The sequence below is a fragment of the Bison bison genome, unplaced genomic scaffold (genome assembly GCF_000754665.1).
Source record: "Bison bison bison isolate TAMUID 2011002044 unplaced genomic scaffold, Bison_UMD1.0 scf7180017864485, whole genome shotgun sequence".
Classification (NCBI taxonomy): domain Eukaryota; kingdom Metazoa; phylum Chordata; class Mammalia; order Artiodactyla; family Bovidae; genus Bison; species Bison bison.
Window position 1 is genome coordinate 7,103,912 of NW_011495045.1, and position 19,422 is coordinate 7,123,333.

The following is a 19,422-nucleotide window of genomic DNA, read 5'->3' on the forward strand; positions in this document are numbered from 1 at the left end:
TTCTTTGGAAGGAATGATGCTAAAGCTGAAACTCCAGTACTTTGGCCACCTCACGCGAAGAGTTGACTCACTGGAAAAGACTCTGACGCTGGGAGGGATTGGGGCAGGAGGAGAAGGGGATCACAGAGGATGAGATGGCTGGATGGCATCACTGACTTGATGGATGTGAGTCTGAGTGAGCTCCGGGAGTTGGTGATGGACAGGGAGGCCTCTCGTGCTGCAATTCATGGGGTGGCAAAGAGTCAGACACGACTTAGCGACTGAACTGAACTGACTGAAATGAAAAAGTTAAAAGGTCTTTTGTATTTTGATTAATAATAACAGGGATAAAATTAACTTCTAGCGCCAAAAACAGTCTTGTATAGTGGTTATGCTGCTGCTGCTGCTAAGTTGCTTCAGTCGTGTCCGACTCTGTGCGACCCCATAGACGGCAGCCCACCAGGCTCCGCCGTCCCTGGGATTCTCCAGGCAACAACACTGGAGTGGGCTGCCATTGCCTTCTCCGGTTATATCATCCCTTTTCTACTGGTCTCACTCTCAAGAGCTTACAATTCTCCATACTTAGGCTGAGTTTGGGCAATAGTGTTTTTAGAGAGCTCCATGGGTGATTCTAATACAAATCTAGAACTAAAAACTACTATCTGTATTCAGCAAATTGTACTGGCTAAGAGCAGAGACCTTAGAGACAGACTGCCTGGCCTGTCTTTGCATTTAGCAGCTCTACACAATGAATTAACTTTCCTGTATTTCAGTAGGCTCATTTGTAATATCTAGATAATATACATCTTAAATACTTTATAACTTTGATGTGAGGAATAAAATGAGTTAAAATGTTTTAGGTAATTAGAATAGTTCCTGGAACCTAGTGAAATGAAGTGAAGTGAATTCACTCATTCATGTCTGACTCTTTGCGACCCCATGGACTATAGCCTACAGGCTCCTCCATCCATGGGATTTTCCAGGCAGGAGTAGTGGAGTGGGGTGCCATTTCCTTCTCCAGGGGATCTTCCCAACCCAGGGACAGAACCCAGGTCTCCCGCATTGCAGGCAGAGGCTTTTTTGTCTGAACCACTAGGGAAGCCTATCATTTACTGGAACCTAGTAAATGATAGTAAATATATGGTATCATTATTTTCTATCAAGAAACACCTATCTTATAATGAATGGGGCACATAGTTGATTAAAGATTGGTAATTATTTAACCAACCTTGCTAAAAAGATTTTAAAATGAATTTTTAAATGCAGACTAGAGAATGTAATTCTGAGCTTTAGAAACTCTTAAAAAACTGGTTGAGTTATATTGTAGGTAATATACATACATTTTAAAGGAGAAATTTGAATAGGTATGTATTAGAAAATAAAAATACTACTATTGGGAGAATGGTATTAAATGTAGAAAGTGAGACTAAAACACAAGAGACATGCACATTGTGTAGCTTGTACTCAGTACGTATTTGTTGAATAAATAAATACTAGCTGAATAAGAATGTAAAAAAAAAGACTCTATTTCACTGTAAACTAGGTAAAGGAAAAATGCTTCTTGTAGTTGCTGGCTAGGCAGGCCATGCTCATAATTAACATTATTTTCTTCCATCTCCACTTAGAATCTCAAAGTCTAAGTTATAATGCACAAAGTTTTCAATACAGTTTGCCTTCAATTAGTACTATAAATAAGTATTTTTAGCTTTGGGACAAATTCAAAATTTTCTCCCACAATGGAGTGAGTTCAAGATGAAGGTTACCATTTGTAAATAACTATAATGTGCAACTTTTCACACATGATACTAATCTTTTGATTTATTCAAGAAGTCAATTTAATTAGTTCCTTGGGAAATATAAAAGTTATGTCCAAAGGAATATTAAGTAAATATTAAGTAAAAAGAGATGTTATCTTTGACTTTATGTCATTAAGGGATTTAGTAACTTAAATGAAAAATACTAATTCTGATTTATCACTAACCAACTCAAGTGACTCTATCTCAAGATTACATATAATTACAAAGTTTATTTACCATTTTCAGTATTATCCCAATTACAGTATTATTCTTAGTTATTCTAAGTAGAAATATATTCATGGCTACTACAAACAAAAGTTCAAGTCAACTGACTGAGATACTAGTAGGAGGACAAAGTGTTTTCTAATCCACTAGAGGAAAAGAGATGAAAGCAAGGTGGGGTGGGGTGGGGGAGAGGAATCCAGAAAGGAAAAAATTGTAGGAACCTTCTACTGTAAATTTTAAATGTAGGAACCTTCTACTGTATCCTAAAATGTTGGTAGAAAACCCTGATCCTAGGTCTTATTTAAAACTCTTCGAACCTTCGATGATCTGACTGGATCCCATGATCTGTTTTTGGTAACTGTTCCCTTCTCCAGGGGATCTTCCCAACCCAGGGATTGAACCCAAGTCTCCTGCATTGCAGATGCAGTAAAAAACTGGCTGAGCCACCAGGGAAGCCCATCTTTACTACACTCCCCCATAATACATTCCTGTCATAAAGGGCATCTTTCCATTCCTCAGTAACACTGTCTTCCTTCTAGCTTCTGGGCATTCTTATGTGCTGTTCCTACTAAACAGAAAATTCTCTACACCATCCTGATCAATTTCTATTCAGGAAGTATCTCCTGTCCTATAGATATGATTAAGCCTAACTGCTAAGTGTTTTCATAACTCGTTTCTTTAAGATTGTACTTTTATTAGTGAAAGTATTGTTTTATTTGTCATTTATCACTGTATCTGAAATGATTAGCTAGAGTACACTGGCCTTGTACACAGAATATTCTCAGTATTTCCTGAAAGTGAAGTTGCTCAGTTGTGTCCGACTCTGCGACCCATGGACTGTAGCCTACCACGCTCCTCCATCCCTGGGATTTTCCAGGCTAGAGACCTGGCGTGGGCTGCCATTTCCTTCTCCAGGGGATATTCCCAATCCAGGGACTGAACCAGGGTCTCCTGCATTGTAGACAGACGCTGTACCGTCTGAGCCACCAGGGACACCTAAGTATTTCCTAATTGAAAGAAATAAGGAAAGAAAAGACAGGAGAGGAAAGGAAAGGAAAGGAAGAAAGAAAAAAGGGAGGAAGGAGGATGGGGAAAAAAACTGGAAACAAGAGAAAAAAGAAAAGAAAAGGAAGAATAGATGGAAGGACTGATTATCTGTAGGAGACTGCTCTCATATTCCTTAGCACTCCTTGTAGAACTTAAGACCATGGAAAAGAATTCTAAGATAGATAAAGATTAGAAGAGAAATGGTAGTTAATGCAATTCTTGAATGTTAAACATTTTTGCTCTACCTTTTCACTAATCATGATTTTCAACCTGGTCTGCCATGATCATCAGATTCTGGCTCTGGAAGATTCTAATAGAGCTTAGACATGTAGTAAGCTCTCTGATCCCAAGAAACCTAAATTTTCTCCACAGGTTTCTATTTCTGACCTCCAAATTAAATTTAATCTTGAATAAGCAAATGAAAAATAATGTCAATCACAAGAGAGAAATCTTCTTTTCACAGATTAAAAACTCTGATTAATATCATGAACATTATTTACTATGTGCCAGTCATTTATCTTATAACAAACACATAATATATCTTATTTAATCCTCACAACAACCCAAAAGATACTGTGCACACATTTTTACATAATGCTAGAAAAGAGAGGAACTGAGGTTTGAACCCAGGTGTAGCTTCAGAGGTCTTCAACAATGCTCTTCTGTTTACCTTATGGCAATAAGAAAGAGAAAACTTTGAATTCCAGAATACTGCCTGATCATTTTTAGACGAGGTGTATTAACGATAACCCTTGTATCTTAAAACCTTGGGCCTGCAAGGAGAAACAACACTGAGACTGGGGTAATAACTGCTGTTTTGAGGTTGAAAGGGAATAGCTACCTTGAGCTGCTGCACTGTACCTACTTCCATGAGAACTGGGAACATCTATGCTTTTTTTCCCCTATTCTTAGACAACTCTCAATTCATCACTTCCTGATCAATGTCATTTAATTTTTATGGGCTTGCTGTATTAAAACTTAAATGCTCTCATCTTTAAACTGAATGTGTCATTTAGGTAAAACTAAAAATCATCATCATCATCATCATCATCATAGTGTATGACCTTCATTTGCATCTTGACTTAACTTTTAAAATTTGACACTTATGAAATAATTAGAAATTTGAACACTGAAGATTAAGAAATTCATGTTTTAGAAAGTGATGACAATTGTATTATGCCTCTACTTAAAATAAGAGTATCTTAAGCAGCAAGGACCTACTGTATAGCACATGAAACTCTACTCAATGTTATGTGGCAGCCTGGATGGGAGGGGAGTCTGGGAGAGAAGGGATACATGTGTATATATGGCTGAATTGCTTTGCTGTTCACCTGAAACTATCATTGTTCACTAACTGGCTATATCTTCATACAGAATAAAGGCTTAAATAAATTAATTAAAAGAATATGTTTATCTTTTATAGATACACATTAATATATATATATATCATACATAAATATGTTGAAAGAAAAAAACACAACCACCATCCCCACTAAACAAAAAGAAAAATGTAGAAGTTAACTTATAAAGGTTTTGCCAATTGGTGTTAATAGTGATCTTTATTACTTTAATATTGATAGTGTTTTTACAAGACTGAATAAGCTAATAAAAAAAGAAAAACAATTCGTCAAGTACCCATGTAGTTTATCACCAAATATAAACTGCAGATGACCAGTTACACTTAAAAGTTTTTCCAGATGTCTGACATAGTATTGAGATGCCTCAGGTAATAATATATGATTGGAACTATAATTGCACTCTTTCATTTTCTGGTGAGCTAAATCACTCAAAACATAATATCCTGTGATTATACCAAGTGCCTTCAGTCAACTGGAAACAACCATCATATTTTTTTGGATTTATTCAGGTAATTTGAATTTATTATTGGGTTATTTTTATTTACTGTTAATAGGGTATTATCAGATACTGACTTAAACTTATGCAGGGAGAAAGTGTTTCTTAACATTACTTCTATTTTCTAATAGATTAGTCCAGTATTAGGGCTAGGAGTTAGTTGTTTATTATTGGGATTGGTGTCATTTTTATTGTTGAGCTTTAACGCTTTCTTAATTGGTGGCTGTTTTTAGGCCTACTATGGTGTTGTTGGATCTTACTCTCTAGTTAAGGTTGTATTCGTTTCTAAAAGGCTGTACCTTTTTAGATTAACTTTTAAAGATACAGTAGGATCTATTTGGATTTTTGGTATCTTTAAAGCTGAACATCTAAAAATAGCAAATAATATGTAGTTTTTAAAGAAGAGATCAAACCATCTATTTTACCTACTCCTCCAAACCCACCATAGTTTATAAGTTGCCAATAAATAAAAGATTTTAGAAGAAAGTCTTTTGAGTTATACTGAAGAGTATAAGGAAGAGTATTAAAATCACTGAATTAAATCTGCAACGTTATACTTTTTGTATTGTTACATGTTTTAAAGAACAATTTAAAAAGGGAATATTCAAGATCTTAAAAAAGAAACCCGGTTCTAATAGAAAAGTTTAAAAAAGTCCTATAATAGGAAGATTAGTATAAAAAAGAAATAGAAGAAAATGGTAGTCTTAAGAATGTAAAACTTTTAATTACAAACTTAAACCAGAAAGTAGTTTTATACCAAAATAAAAAACAAGCAAAAAGAAAAAAAAGAAAGTAAAAATCTCTAAATTAACCCCCAAAAAAGTGATGTCAAAAAAGTACTCTAGGACAAGCCACAAGGTATTTTCCATTCTGCTTTTCCATAAATAAGAAGAAAAAGAAGCTTTTTCAACCCAGTGAGTCATATAGAATGGAAATATCTGAGCATTCAGGTCACATGAAAGCTCTGGAAACTTACTTCAGTTTTTCCTCTTCACTCAATGTCTTCCACAGTTCTTCAATTTGTACTGTTGCATCTTCCAAACTGGTCTTGGAATTTTCTGTGAGAAACTGAGCACGATGATCTTGAACAAAAAGGGCGCTTGCTGACATGGGTTTCTTGATTACTCGATTGCTAATTAAATCATAAGCTGTAAGCTGTCCAGATTTGTTATCTACCACATTTGAATTTTTGTCACAGGAACTTTCACAGAGATTCTTTTGTTCAGGACTTGTATTATTATTATTACTATTTACATTACTCACTAAACTTTTTTGAGGCACTAAAATTTTCACAGGTTCAATGTTTTCTCCTCTAGAATTAAGTATATTTCCTTTGCTCCAGTCATCTACACAAATTTCCGCAGACTTCTCAGGAACTGCTGCTTCTTCATTTTCTCCACTCTCATCTCTGTGGCCTTTATTGCCATTTTCTGATTGGGCTTGCCCAACAGAATCCACAGACCAAGTTTCACCATTCTTCTCTTGGGTGTCCTCACACGATGACTTATTCTCTGGGATTTCTTTAAATGCATTTCCATCATTCTTATCAATGCTAGAATTTTCACTATTAAAATAATCATCATAATGGTCACCAATATGTACCTGATGATTTAAACAATAATTAGTGTTTTCCCCAGATGTATCATTACGCACATCATTTTGGAAAGGAATGGCTGAAGTATCAACATTTGGATAATTATTTCCAGATGTTTCCATCTTAGTAAGAAGCACATCTGTTTCTGTTGTTTTACTAACAACCATGTCAGCTGAGGAAACATCTGTTTTATTACTTTCGTAAGAATTTGTACTAGGTAGTGATCCGTAACGAGTCGTCATCAGATTTTCAAGAGCGATTAAAACAGATTCCTAAAAATACAAATTAACAAGTATTAGGGGAAATTATGAGACTAACATTAAAAACATCTATACAGAAAAGTAAATCTTTTTCATATGAAAACAGCTAGGATTGCATAAGTTTATAAATAATACAAAAAATTATCTGAAAAAGGTTACCTTATTCTGTAACAATACTTGACTTTTATCAGGTGTTAAATTCACATCTACATCAGCTGTTGGAACGTCAATTTTCAGAAAGAAAATGGGATACAAACGAGTAGATTCCTTTAGACATTTCAGATTGTAATAATGTCGGATCAGCTAGAAATACATGTAATGAAGACAAAAAATGACAGAAATATACTAAAGTATTATTATTCTTTAAAGTATTTATAAAGATAGCATTATTTAAGTAATATTATCCTTAAAATACCACCAGAAGAAGCACATTCAACTGAGAAACTGAGTGGATGTAACTGCTTATTAGGAAAAGTAGTATCTAAATACTAAAGCTCATTTAGAAGCTTTGAATTTACGTAACACGAAGTGCAAGCATGCATCCAGTGCAACTGACTTCATGGAAAAGATCACAGTGTCATGGGTGTTTTCAAAGTCCTGAGTTCAAATTCAAATTCTGTTACTTCCCGGCTATGTGGTCTAAGGTAGTCACTAACATTCAGTTTCTTCACTATGAAAGTAAAAGTGAAAGTCACTCAGTCATGTCTGACTCTTTGCAAACCCTAGGACTATACAGTCCATGGAATTCTCTAGGCCAGAATACTGGAGTCGGTGGCCTGTCCCTTCTCCAGGGGATCTTCCCAACCCAGGGATCGAACCCAGGTTTCCTGCATAGCAGGTGGATTCTTTACCAGCTGAGCCACAAGAGAAGACCTTCTTCACTATAAATAAGGATAATAATTCACCACGGAATTGTTGTGAAGAGTCGTATGTAAGGTGAAAAGTGAAAGTGAAGTGTTAGTTGTTCAGTTGTTTCTGACTCTTTGTAGCCTGCCAGGCTCCTCTGTCCATGGAATTCTCCAGGCAAGAATACTGGAGTGGGTAACCATTCCCTACTACAGGGGATCTTCCTAATCCAGGGATTGAACCCAGGTCTCCTACATTGCAGGCAGATTCTTAATCATCTGAGCCACTAGGGAAGCGCCATACTATAATTTTTCCTTTTCCTTATTTTAGAACAAATTATTACAAATAGTCCTTATAAGAAGCTGACAAATTACTTTTTTCTTAAAAAGATTACCTTCAATATATCTTTTTGGTGTACTGGTCGACTGTTTATAAAGATGAAACTCCTTTCTGGGGTTGAAAGACTTGTGCAAGAGTGGTCTGCATCATGCTTTGGAAGAAATCCACTTAGAAAAATCTACAATTGTAATAAATAATTATAGTATTGATATGCAATGTCAACAGTAAACATGAGTCCATGGATCTGGTTATATACATTTAAAGGTATAATCAAAATTAACAAATGGATTTTCATTTTAAGGTCTAAACAGCCATAAACTTCTTGATAACCATGTCATGAGCATTAAACTTAAATTACTGAAGCATGTTAAATTGGTGTTCTCAGCTAACTCTCCCTTCTTGCAATTTTAAGGGAAAACTGGCATTCATTAAAGTTTCATGAATACATATCTTATTGTCATAGGACATACAGTATAAATACTGCTGCTCTCTGCTCAACCCTATTTCCTACTATTTTCAAAAAAATTTCTTCCCTTATAATGTAACTTTCCTCTGGCTGTTCATCCCTTTCTTTTCAGCCACCATTTTCTGTAAAGAAGTAGCTGTTTCTATCTTTATTTTGAGTATGCCATGAAGTCAATCTGACTAGTTTTTCATTACTGAAGGAAAAAAAGATCTCTTACTCTTTGACACACTGCAATGTACTTTATCTTCATTTTTGTTTAGAAAACTATTTCACAAATGTATGAAAAGGAAGAGAGATTTAGTGAACAGAAAGCAAGGAAAATGCTCCTACTTTTAGAGATAATACAAAGAACTGTTAGGAATACAGCAAAGAGCCAGACTGAAATGGTTTAAACTCCAGCTACACTACTAATATGATCTTGATCAAATTATTCAAAATACAGGCCTATAAAATTTCTTATCTGAAACAACTGGAATCAGATGTTTTATTAACCTGTTAAGAAACAGTAATAGTGAGAAATTTTCTGCTTAGGTTTAAAAAAGCAAGAGTGTCAGGGGGTTTGCTATTTTTAGTTAAGTAGAAACCATGAGGCTCCCTACCAACACAGGCTGTAGGCTGCCACCTATGTCTGTGGCTATCCCTACCCTTGGAAATAAGTGTTTAAGGAGATGGATGCATTACCAACTTTAGAACACTAAGTGCGTTACTGTCACAGAGCCAAACTGCGCCAATTAAAAAAAGTTAATACATATAGCAAGATAATCCATTATAAAATGAAACTACTTAATTAACTATAAAACTTCACAACCCTTATAAATGGTTGCATAATTTACCAAGTAATATGAGAGCCTTCTTAAAGCACCTGCTGAGCATCAGGGAGAGCTGTTCACCCTCTGAAAGACTTACTAGGCTTGTTGATGGGGGAAAAAAAAAAAACAGAATAGGTAAGAATAAAGATTAAAATGAAGAAAACATCAGTAATATTGCTAGTGTTTTTCTTCCACACCATCTTGGTTGGCCACTGAATAAATAGTATTACTTCCAAATACTGAGCTTTAAAAATGGTTTAAGATAGATAACCTTAAGAATGAACGCTTACCATGCTTACCATGTAACTTATATGGAAAACTAAAATCAAATGGCAAAGTCTTATAAAATGTTACAAAAAGTGAAAATCAGGCTAGTTTGTGGGGAAAAAAAATCTCTGTAAGAGACTAAATCAGTGCAATAAAATAAAAAATAAGATAGGCCTTATAAGATTCTATACCCAAGTATCACTCAAGTAAAAAGCAAAACGAAAATCAAAGGCAAAATATAAACAAAGAATACTCCCCTGATTGCTCTTCAACTATGAACCCTTCTCTCCCTCCCTTCACTTCCAGCCTTCTATCATCTAGCTTCTACCTCAATGACCAACTCCAATAGACACTTAGCTCTACTGTGTCTACCTGACTCTCTGCAGACCCTGACACCAATGGAATTCTCTCCTTTGGGAAGCATGACACTGTTTCAGCCTTCTCTTTTGGATTTTCTACTTCCTCTCTGAAACTTCCTCTTTAGGGAGATTTTCTCTCCCTTTGCTTACAGCCTATAAGGGAGATAGTCTCCCTCAGTCTCCTCATCAGACCCCTTTTTCTTGCTCTCTATCCCGTCTGATTAATTTCATTTCCATCTATACAACACACACCAGTGATGCTAAGATATAGGTGTACAGCCTTTATTTCTTTCATCTCTAAATGCTCAAATTTTTTAATCTTACCACATTCAAAACTTGATAAAATATTTCAGCTAACTTCCATGCTGCTGTCTAATAGCTCCTCTTGTACTCCTTTACCAAAGTAAAGACGTCTGTCCCCTACTCAGTCTGTCAAACTAACAAGTTTCCAAGCAATGCTAATGCTGCTGGTCTTCAGACGAAACTATGACAGGTAGACTCTCTAAAGCAGAACATAGGTAGCACGTCTGAATCTCCTGTCACAAGCTTCCTGGATTACCAGCATGGGCAACGAAGTTCTAGGAAACCACAAGAACCCAGCAAAATTTAGACAGTACCCTTCCTATCCCAAGTCAGCCAAGAGGACCAGTCCAAAACGGCACTAGTGTCTAAACTATTAAACAACTATTAAGGGTGCTCTGAAAAACAGAACCCAAGTCAGATCATGGCTACCTTCTAAAGTAGAGAGAATTCTTAATACATTAATTGAGCACAAGCTCCATCCAAGACACTAATAAAATGATAATTATTAAGAACTCAATATTATACAAGAGAATAGGAGGGGAACTAGTAGCCAAGAGACTGCAACAAATTATAGAAAAGAAAAGAAGTCATAATAATGTATAGTCCATACAAGTTTTCAACTTTTAACATGAATCTTCAAATGAAAAATGGTTACATAAGACACAGGTTCTGAAGCTAGATGACCTGAGAGTGGAGCGGGCACGACAGAGAGCGAGCAAGCAAGACTGGGAGTGTTAGTGGCCTCATCCAGCGCTACAGGGACTCAAGAGACTCTCTAGAGCCGACAGGTCGGAAAATAAAGCTGGAAGACATACTCAAGATGGGAAAGGGAAAACAAAGGTAAGAGGGCTCAACTCCGTTTCTTTCATTGAGGAAAGCAAAGAGATGAAGATTCTAAACTGAAAATCACTTAAACAACTAATGTAACCATGATACTTAAAATTAAAAACAATAAACAGAAGAGATAAAAACAGGAAGTAGGGCAGGGAAAAGAGATTTAATATGAGCTCATACATCCTTTGTCATTAAAATTTTTAAAGAGACACTTCTTGTTACCTCAACCCGACAAAAAGGACATAATTAAACAGCTTCAGTGGTAAATTAGAATTATTAAAGAACATCTTTGTTGTATACCTGAGATTCTTCACAGTGGTACTGAAAGGATTCCATATTGCCCATAACAGCAGTCCCCAGAACAGACATGAGAGCCATTTTATGATCTGATACTCTAGTTTTCTGCCAAATAATTGCCTAGGGACAAAACGACACAGACAACTTTTAGCACAACTTGGATTTAGTTAACTCAAGTACTTACAAAATATATTTCTGTATTTAGCATTCATCCCTAGTTTATATTTTCTGCATCATTTATAAGGTATCTATAGGCTATAAAGTTTGAGAGAAGCCTGGTTCTGAGTTTCAGTAGCTGTATATCCTGTAGTGTAGAGTCTATTTTAACTTACCTTAACCTTAATTTTGTTTTCTCTATGAGATGACTAAAAATACTTATCTCCCAGAGTGTTAGAAAATGAAAATATACAATGTAGGTAAACACACAGGCCAGAGCCTGGCATGAAAAAATTTCATTAAATATTAATTTTCTCCCCCCTTCTAATCCTAAACTTCAGAATATATATTGCAGAGTGCATTTAAATTAAATTGCTACTTCAAGTAAACATTACTGTTTTATTGAGGACGGACATCAATGCTATAAAATTTCTGTAAACAGTTAACCTGGTATAAAAATTTAGGGTAACGCATGCTTTTTAAAATTACCATTTATATACAGAGAACTTTAAAAAAGCTAACTAAACTTCACAGACAGAAAGGCTGAATAATGGACTTGTATTTTTTTCACTACAAGCATGTAGTAGCTTAAGAGAATCATGGCTCAGACAGACAGCACTAAAGTGTGGCTGTGAAGTGCATGTTGTAACATACTGACATTTTTTCAGTTAATGAGGTTCAGTTATAGTCAAATCTCTTGAGAAACTATCAATATATAGACACATTCATTCAACAAATATTCACTTAGAAGTCTTAAATCCTACAGAAAATGTGTCAAGGGCTTAGGAGAAAACATCAACATTCAAGAGTCAGGCAGAGGAAGAGGAAGAGACTGAAAAGCACTGACACAGAGGCAAGAAGAGCCACAGGACAGTATGGTACACTGACCAAAGAGGCTTTTTAGGAAGTAGGGCTTCCCTGGTAGCTCAGTGATAAAGAAACTGCCTGTCAATGCAGGAAATGCAGGTTGATCCCTGATTCACGAAGATCCCACATGCCACAGAGCAACAAGCCATGCACTGTGACTAACGAGCCCACGTGCCACAATGAATGAAGCCTGGTGCCCTAGAGCCCGTGCTCCGCAACAGGAGAAGCCACCACAATGAGAACCCATGCGCCAGAACGAGAAAGCAGCCACTGCTCACTGCGAGGAGAGAGACATGGCCACAGGATTTAGCAATCAGCAGTGAAAGCAGTTCTGGGGTAAATGAAGCCAAATTTTAGTTACTGGATAGTGACTATACGGAAAACATATGAAAGGGACAGCTCTTTTAGGAAGTTTGGCTGTAAAGTGGACAGTAATAACTGGAGGCAGGTGGATCAAGGAAAGCTCTTGATGACACTCTTGAATAAAAAGCAGTGAGGGAAATGGGTTTACACAAGCAGGCTTGTAGAATCAAACAGAGGGAATTGAAAACGTTCTCCTTTGTTCTTTCTCTCTCCCTCTTTTTTCTTTTTTTGTAATGTAGAAAGGTTATTTGTTACTTGTCACAAAAGGTTATTTGCAAAACGACACTGATTTAAATATCTGATTGTGGAGAAAGTTTAAAAGAGAGACACTCTGACTGGCTAGATCAAAGGATCCTAGCCAAATGAATTCCTTAACATAACCAGGAACCTATGTAGGCAGGAAAATATACTAACATTATTATACATAATAAAATGAAAGGGGAAGCAAATGAATTTATGTTGTTCTTTAACTGGCATGTCAGGGGATAGTAGTGAAGGACAAGAAGATAACAGTCCCTGACTCTGCTTCTTGATCTGTATATCTGTAAGCCACTTTTGTTTTTAGAATCTCAAAGACCAATCTCCTTGGGAAAACAGTGTAACAACGGCTCAAGAAGACAAATTACCCAATAATTAGTGTAACAGGAAACCCTTTTATCTATTCTCAGGGTTTTATTAATACTAAGCAAGTAGGAGTTACAATTTATGAAAAATTTACTTAGTAGGCACTAACTACCATCATAGAAACCGTTAATTTTCACAACCATTTCAGGCAGGTATTAGTATTTCATTTTGCAGATGAGGAAACAGGCTCAAAGAGATTTATTCACTCAAAGAATCATGATTTACACCTAACCTTTCTGGCTCCAAACTTTTACTTTGCCAATATCTCTTTCCTCACTAGTCAAAGATAGTAATAAGTTACAGCCAACTCCAGATCCTAATTGGGAATTCTCAAATAGTGTCTTTGACAAATGCATTTTCATGTATGAATATGTGATATGTTATGAAATACCCAGTTTCTTGAGAGTACTAATACATTCTCAAAATTATTTTAAAAATTCATTTAAAGTTAAATAAATAATCTACTGTTAGAAGAAGGACAAGGAGTAAAAGCAGGGTCTCCATATTAAAGAAATCACACCAGAATAACAGAAGTCCAAAAAGACTGGGAGCTACTCTCACAGCATCCTAGATCTTATTATTGATAAGATTATTGGTAATCCTTATACCTAAAGAAAGAAAGAAAGTCACTCAGTCGTGTCCGACTCTTTGCGGACCCCATGGACTGTAGCCTACCAGGCTCTTCCATCCATGGGATTTCTAGGCAAGAATACTGGAGTGGGTTGCCATTTCCTTCTCCAGGGGATCTTCCCGACCCAGGGACTGAACCCGGGTCTCCTGCATTGTAGGCAAACGCTTTACCATCTGAGCCACCAGGGAAGTCCACCAGGAATCTCAGTAGAGGCAGATGGCAAATGCCTTTTGTTAATCCTTATACCTAAGGATTTCTAAATTTCCAATAATTTTTATTTATTAATATTCATACAAATACAGATAGGCAGTTATTTGTCCCAAAGTGCACATTAAAAGGACAGAACTAAAATTTAGGTTTTTTCTGTTGTACATGCCAATTTTTCATTATCTATTGTTTTGAAAGTGATCTGAACTAGAAAAAAAGACTTTAATTAGAAAATTTTTAAAAAGTACATGAAATCAAATGGAAAAATAAGTTGTAAAAAATTTAAAAATTAACATATAGCTTCAATGTGTATATTTTTCAACAAAAAATTATGTCTTGGTAACTACATTAACACTTCAAGAATCTAGACTCTTTAAAATTGGAACTGCTCCAGGAAACACAGGCTGTCATATAAGTATTTTTAATCTTCAATTTCATCATGTAATATATAAATGCTCTAGTTAAATTAAAATTTTTGGAGAAACTTCTAAATTTACTCAGCAAATATTTATTAAACATCTACTTTGTACTGCTGCTGATGCTAAGTCACTCCAGTCATGTCCGACTCTGTGCGACCCCATAGACGGCAGCCCACCAGGCTCCCCCGTCCCTGGGATTCTCCAGGCAAGAACACTGGAGTGGGTTGCCATTTCCTTCTCCAGTGCATGAAAGTGAAAAGTGAAAGTGAAGTCGCTCAGTCGTGTTCGACTCTTCGCGACCCCATGGACTGCAGCCTCCCAGGCTCCTCCATCCATGGGACTTTCCAGGCAAGAGTACTGGAGTGGGGTGCCATTGCCTTCTCCGCTACTTTGTACTAGATTCCTGGGAATCCTAAAAGCTGGGAATACAAAGATAGGAGGACAAAGTCCCAGCTTTCAAGAAGCTAAAAATACAAAAGGAGAATGAGGTATTAAAATAATTATAATGCATTGTGAAAACTGCAAATATAAAATATAGTGGGAACATTGTAGATGAAACCTAAGTCTACTTCACAGAGCAGTTGTGTGTGTGGTGAGACCTGAAAGGAGTTTGACACCCACAAGTTATAGGAAGGGCATTTGTGATCGGTAGAAGAGCACAGGCAAAGGCGTGAAAGCATAGAGATATGCCTTGCTGGAGATGAAGCTGGACAGATACCAGATAGACAAGAACAAGATCATCAATGACCTAGCACATCAGGCAAAGAAAGAAGTTTACAGTTTCTTTTATCCACAGTGCAGAATCAATGGACAAACCTAATTGGGAAAAATACCATGATCAGATATGGATGTTAGAAAGAGATCTTTGGACCTTGAGGACTTTCTGCTAAGTGAGATAAGTGAGACAAAAACAAATATTGTGTGATATTACTCATATGCAGCAGTAAGAAACAGACATGGAACAACAGACTAGTTGCAAACTGGGAAAGGAATATGTCAAGGCTGTCTATTGCCACCCTGTTTATTTAACTTACATACAGAATACATCATGCAAAATGCCAGACTGAATGAAGCACAAGCTGGAATCAAGACTGCAGGAGAAATATTAATAACCTCAGATATGCAGATGACACCCCCCTTACGGAAGAAAGTGAAGAAGAGAACTAAAGAGCCTCTTGATGAAAGTGAAAGAGGAGAGTGAAAAAGTTGGCTTAAAACTCAACATTCAAAAAACTAAGATCATAGCATCCAGTCCCAACACTTCATGGCAAATAGATGGGAAACAATGGAAAACAGTGAGAGACTTTATTTTCTTAGGCTCCAGAATCACTGCAGATGGTAACTAAAGCCATGAAATTAAAAGATGCCTGCTCCTTGGAAGAAAAGCTATGACCAACCTAGATGATACCATATTAAAAAGCAGAGACATTACTTTGCCAACAAAGATCTGTCTAGTCAAAGCTATGGTTTTTCTAGTAGTCATGTATTGATGTGAGAGCTGGACTATAAAGAAAGCTGAATGCCAAAGAATTGATGCTTTTGAACTGTGGTGTTGGAGAAGACTCTTGAGAGTCCCTTGGACTACAAGGAGATCCAACTAATCAATCCTAAAGGAAATCAGTCCTGAATATTCATTGGAAGGACTGATGCTGAAGCTGAAACTTCAACACTTTGGCCACCTGATGTAAAGAACTGACTCACTGAAAAAGACCCTGATGCTGGGAAAGATCGAAGGCGGGAGGAGAAGGGGACAACAGAGGATGAGATGGTTGGATGGCATCATCAACTCAATGGACATAAGTTTGAGCAAGCTCTAGGAGTTGGTGAAGGACAGGGGAGCCTGGCGTGGTGCAGTCCATGGGATCACAAAGAGTCGGACACGACTGAGCGACTGAACTGAACTGATCACTCCTATGTACAATCTAATAACAAACTCATAGAAACAAAGTAAAATTGGTAGTTTACAGGGCAGAAGGGTTAGGGGAATAGGACAGATATTATTTAAGAGTACAGACTTGCAATGAGTAGTAAATAAGTCCTAGTGATCTAATAAGTAATAAGTCCTAGTGATTCACAGTACAGTGAATACAGACAATAATTTTGTATTATAACCCTCAAACTTGCTGAGAGACTAATAAACCTAATTACTCCAACCACTAAAAAGACAAATTAATGTGATAGACATGCAATTACTGCTACAATGGCAATCATATTATAATATAAATGTATCAAGTCAACATGTTATACACCTTAAATTACACAGTTTTATGTCAAATGTATCTCAATTAGGAAAAAGATCTCTGGCAAGAGTGATTTAGTGAGATCTTAAACTAAAGCAATATGGATTAAAAAACGTGACTGTAATATTTCAACTCAGAGAATCTCAAATTTTACTGAGCACATACAAAATGGATGAGGTTCAGAGTCACAAAATATTCTCATAGGCACTGAAGATGGTGTGTTATTTCTGGCACACTAGATACAACAAAGCTGCTTTCTCTTCCACTCACAAAAACACAATGGAATGCAAGTCAGTAAAAGTGGTATTTATAAGATTACTTCTCTAATTTTTTAAAAGATAAAACATGTGCAAACTTTAGTATCCTACTAACATTAACACTATGGCTAAGAAATACTGGACCAGGTAACAGAACTAAGCCACAATGCTAAGAGTACAAGACAACAGAGATAGACTGAAGGGCATGAAATAGACTTGATGTGACTTGGCGACTCACTACACATGAAGAGGAAGGAGAATCGGGAATGTGACTGAATCCGTAGTACCTGAAACAGTGTCAAGTACTTAGAAGGGTCCAGTAAACAATTTGCTGAAGGAGTGAGCAAATGAATACATTTTTCTAAAGTAATCCTAATGGCGTTGAAAACTAGCTCTTTGTGCTTAAATATTAAGACTGCTGGTTGTCATAACACTACATGGATCTCTATTATTTTAGGAAAGCCAAAGCAGCCTTTGCTTTTCTTTCTTTTCTTTAAAATAACAGTTTCATTACAATAGAATTGGCACACGATTCAATTTAAGTAAACAATTCAATGGTTTTTAGTATATTTACAGAGTTGTGCAACCAAATCACCACAATCTAATTTTTCAGAACAATTTTACCACTGCAAAAGGAAACCCTGTACCCATTAGCAGTCATTCCGCATGTCTCTGCACTTCGCCTGAGACCATCACTAATCTGTCTTTATAAATTGCCTATTTTAGGTATTTAACGTAAATGGAATCATACAATTTTTCTGAGTTGCTTAGAAATTTAGAAATACTAAGTTTCTTCACTTAGCATAACTTTTTCAAGTTTTATCTTTGTATTAGCAATTCATTCTTTTTTTAAAATCCAGTTTTATTTAGCTACATAATGCTGAAGACCTTATAGATTGTCTCAGGAGTGTCTTGTAGTAGTTATACAATTTAATTTGCACAAAAGGGTAAAATATAAAATATACAAATTTAATTTTGAGTTTATAGTCAGGGAAGAAGCTAGCATAATTAATATTATATGATCTAAAGAAATAATAAAGCTAACAAATTCTATAACTCAGTGTGAATCAGTCAAGTTAATTAGCATTATTTAGTTTATACAGTCACTATTTTTGGTTTTGTCTCCTTTTATTTTCATGCCACCAACACCTCCCCTCTGGTAATCACCTATTGGTTCTCCATGAATCTTTTGGCTTGGTTATGTGTGGTCTTTTGTTTTCTAGGCTCTGCATTTAAGTGAAATCATAGTTTCTCTTTCACCGTTTTATTTCTCTTAGCATAAAACCCTCTATATCCATCTATATAGTTGCAAATGGTAAGATTTCATTCTTTTCTCATGGCTGAGTAGTATTCCAACGTGTATATATACTCCATCTTCTTCATCCATTTATCTGTCCATGGGCATTTAGGACCCTTCCATATACTGACTATCGTAACTAGTGCTGCAACGACAAAGGGGTGCATATATTTTGTCAAGTTAGTGTTTTTATTTTCTTTGGAAAAATACTCAGAAGTGGAATAGGTGATGTGATAGTTATATTTTTAATTTTTTGAGAAAGTTCCATGCTGTGTTCCTTAGTGGCTGTACCAATTTACATTCCCAATGGCAGTGCATGAAGTTTCCCTTTTCTCCACAACCTCACCAGCACTTGTTATTTGTTGCTTTTTGATAATAGTCTTTCTGACGGATGTGAGGTGATATCTCATTGTGGTTTTGGTTTGCACTTCCCTGATGAATGGTGGTTTTCAGCGTCTTTTCAGGTGTCTGTTGGTCATCTATATGACTTCTCTGGAAAAACATCTACTCAGGCCCTCTGCCATTTTTAAATCAGGTTATTTGTTTCTGATGTTGAGTTCTTTGTATATTTTGGATATTAAATACCTTATCAGATATACTGTTGACAAATATCTTTTTCCATTTGATAGGAAGCCTTTTCATTTAGTTGATAGTTTCCCTTGGTGTGCAAAGCTTTTTAGTGTAGTCCCATTATTTTACTTTTGCTTCTGTTTTTTTGCCTGAGGAGAGAGATCCAAAAAAATATTGCTCAGACCAATGAATGTGCTGCTTATGTTTTCTTCTAGGAGTTTTATGGTTTCATATCTTACATGTAAGTCTTATTCATTTTGAGTTTATTTTTGTAAACTGTGTGAAAAAGTAGTCCAGTTGATTCTTTTGCAAGTAGCTGTCCAGTTTTCCCAACACCATATATTAAAGAGACTACCTTTTCCCTGTATATTATCTCCTTTGCTGTAGATCAAATGGCCATATACTGCTGCTGCTACTGCTAAGTCACTTCAGTCGTGTCCGACTCTGTGTGACCCCATAGACAGCAGCCCACCAGGCCTCCCCATCCCTGGGATTCTCCAGGCAAGAACACCTGTC

The 19,422-nt window shown here is 36.2% G+C and overlaps 1 protein-coding gene across 3 annotated transcripts in view; it reads right to left on the reverse strand.

Moving 5' to 3' along the window:
• PMS1 (PMS1 postmeiotic segregation increased 1 (S. cerevisiae)) overlaps window positions 1-19,422 on the reverse strand; it is a 123,942-nt gene that overhangs the window by 28,383 nt on the left and 76,137 nt on the right. For all 3 annotated transcript variants that reach the window (XM_010862906.1, XM_010862905.1, XM_010862904.1), the window contains exons 6-9: window positions 11,279-11,395; window positions 7,996-8,118; window positions 6,915-7,058; window positions 5,878-6,767 (exon numbers count right to left, since the gene is read on the reverse strand). In XM_010862906.1, coding sequence (XP_010861208.1) covers window positions 5,878-6,767; window positions 6,915-7,058; window positions 7,996-8,118; window positions 11,279-11,395 — 1,274 coding nt within the window. The remainder of the gene's footprint in view (window positions 1-5,877; window positions 6,768-6,914; window positions 7,059-7,995; window positions 8,119-11,278; window positions 11,396-19,422) is intronic.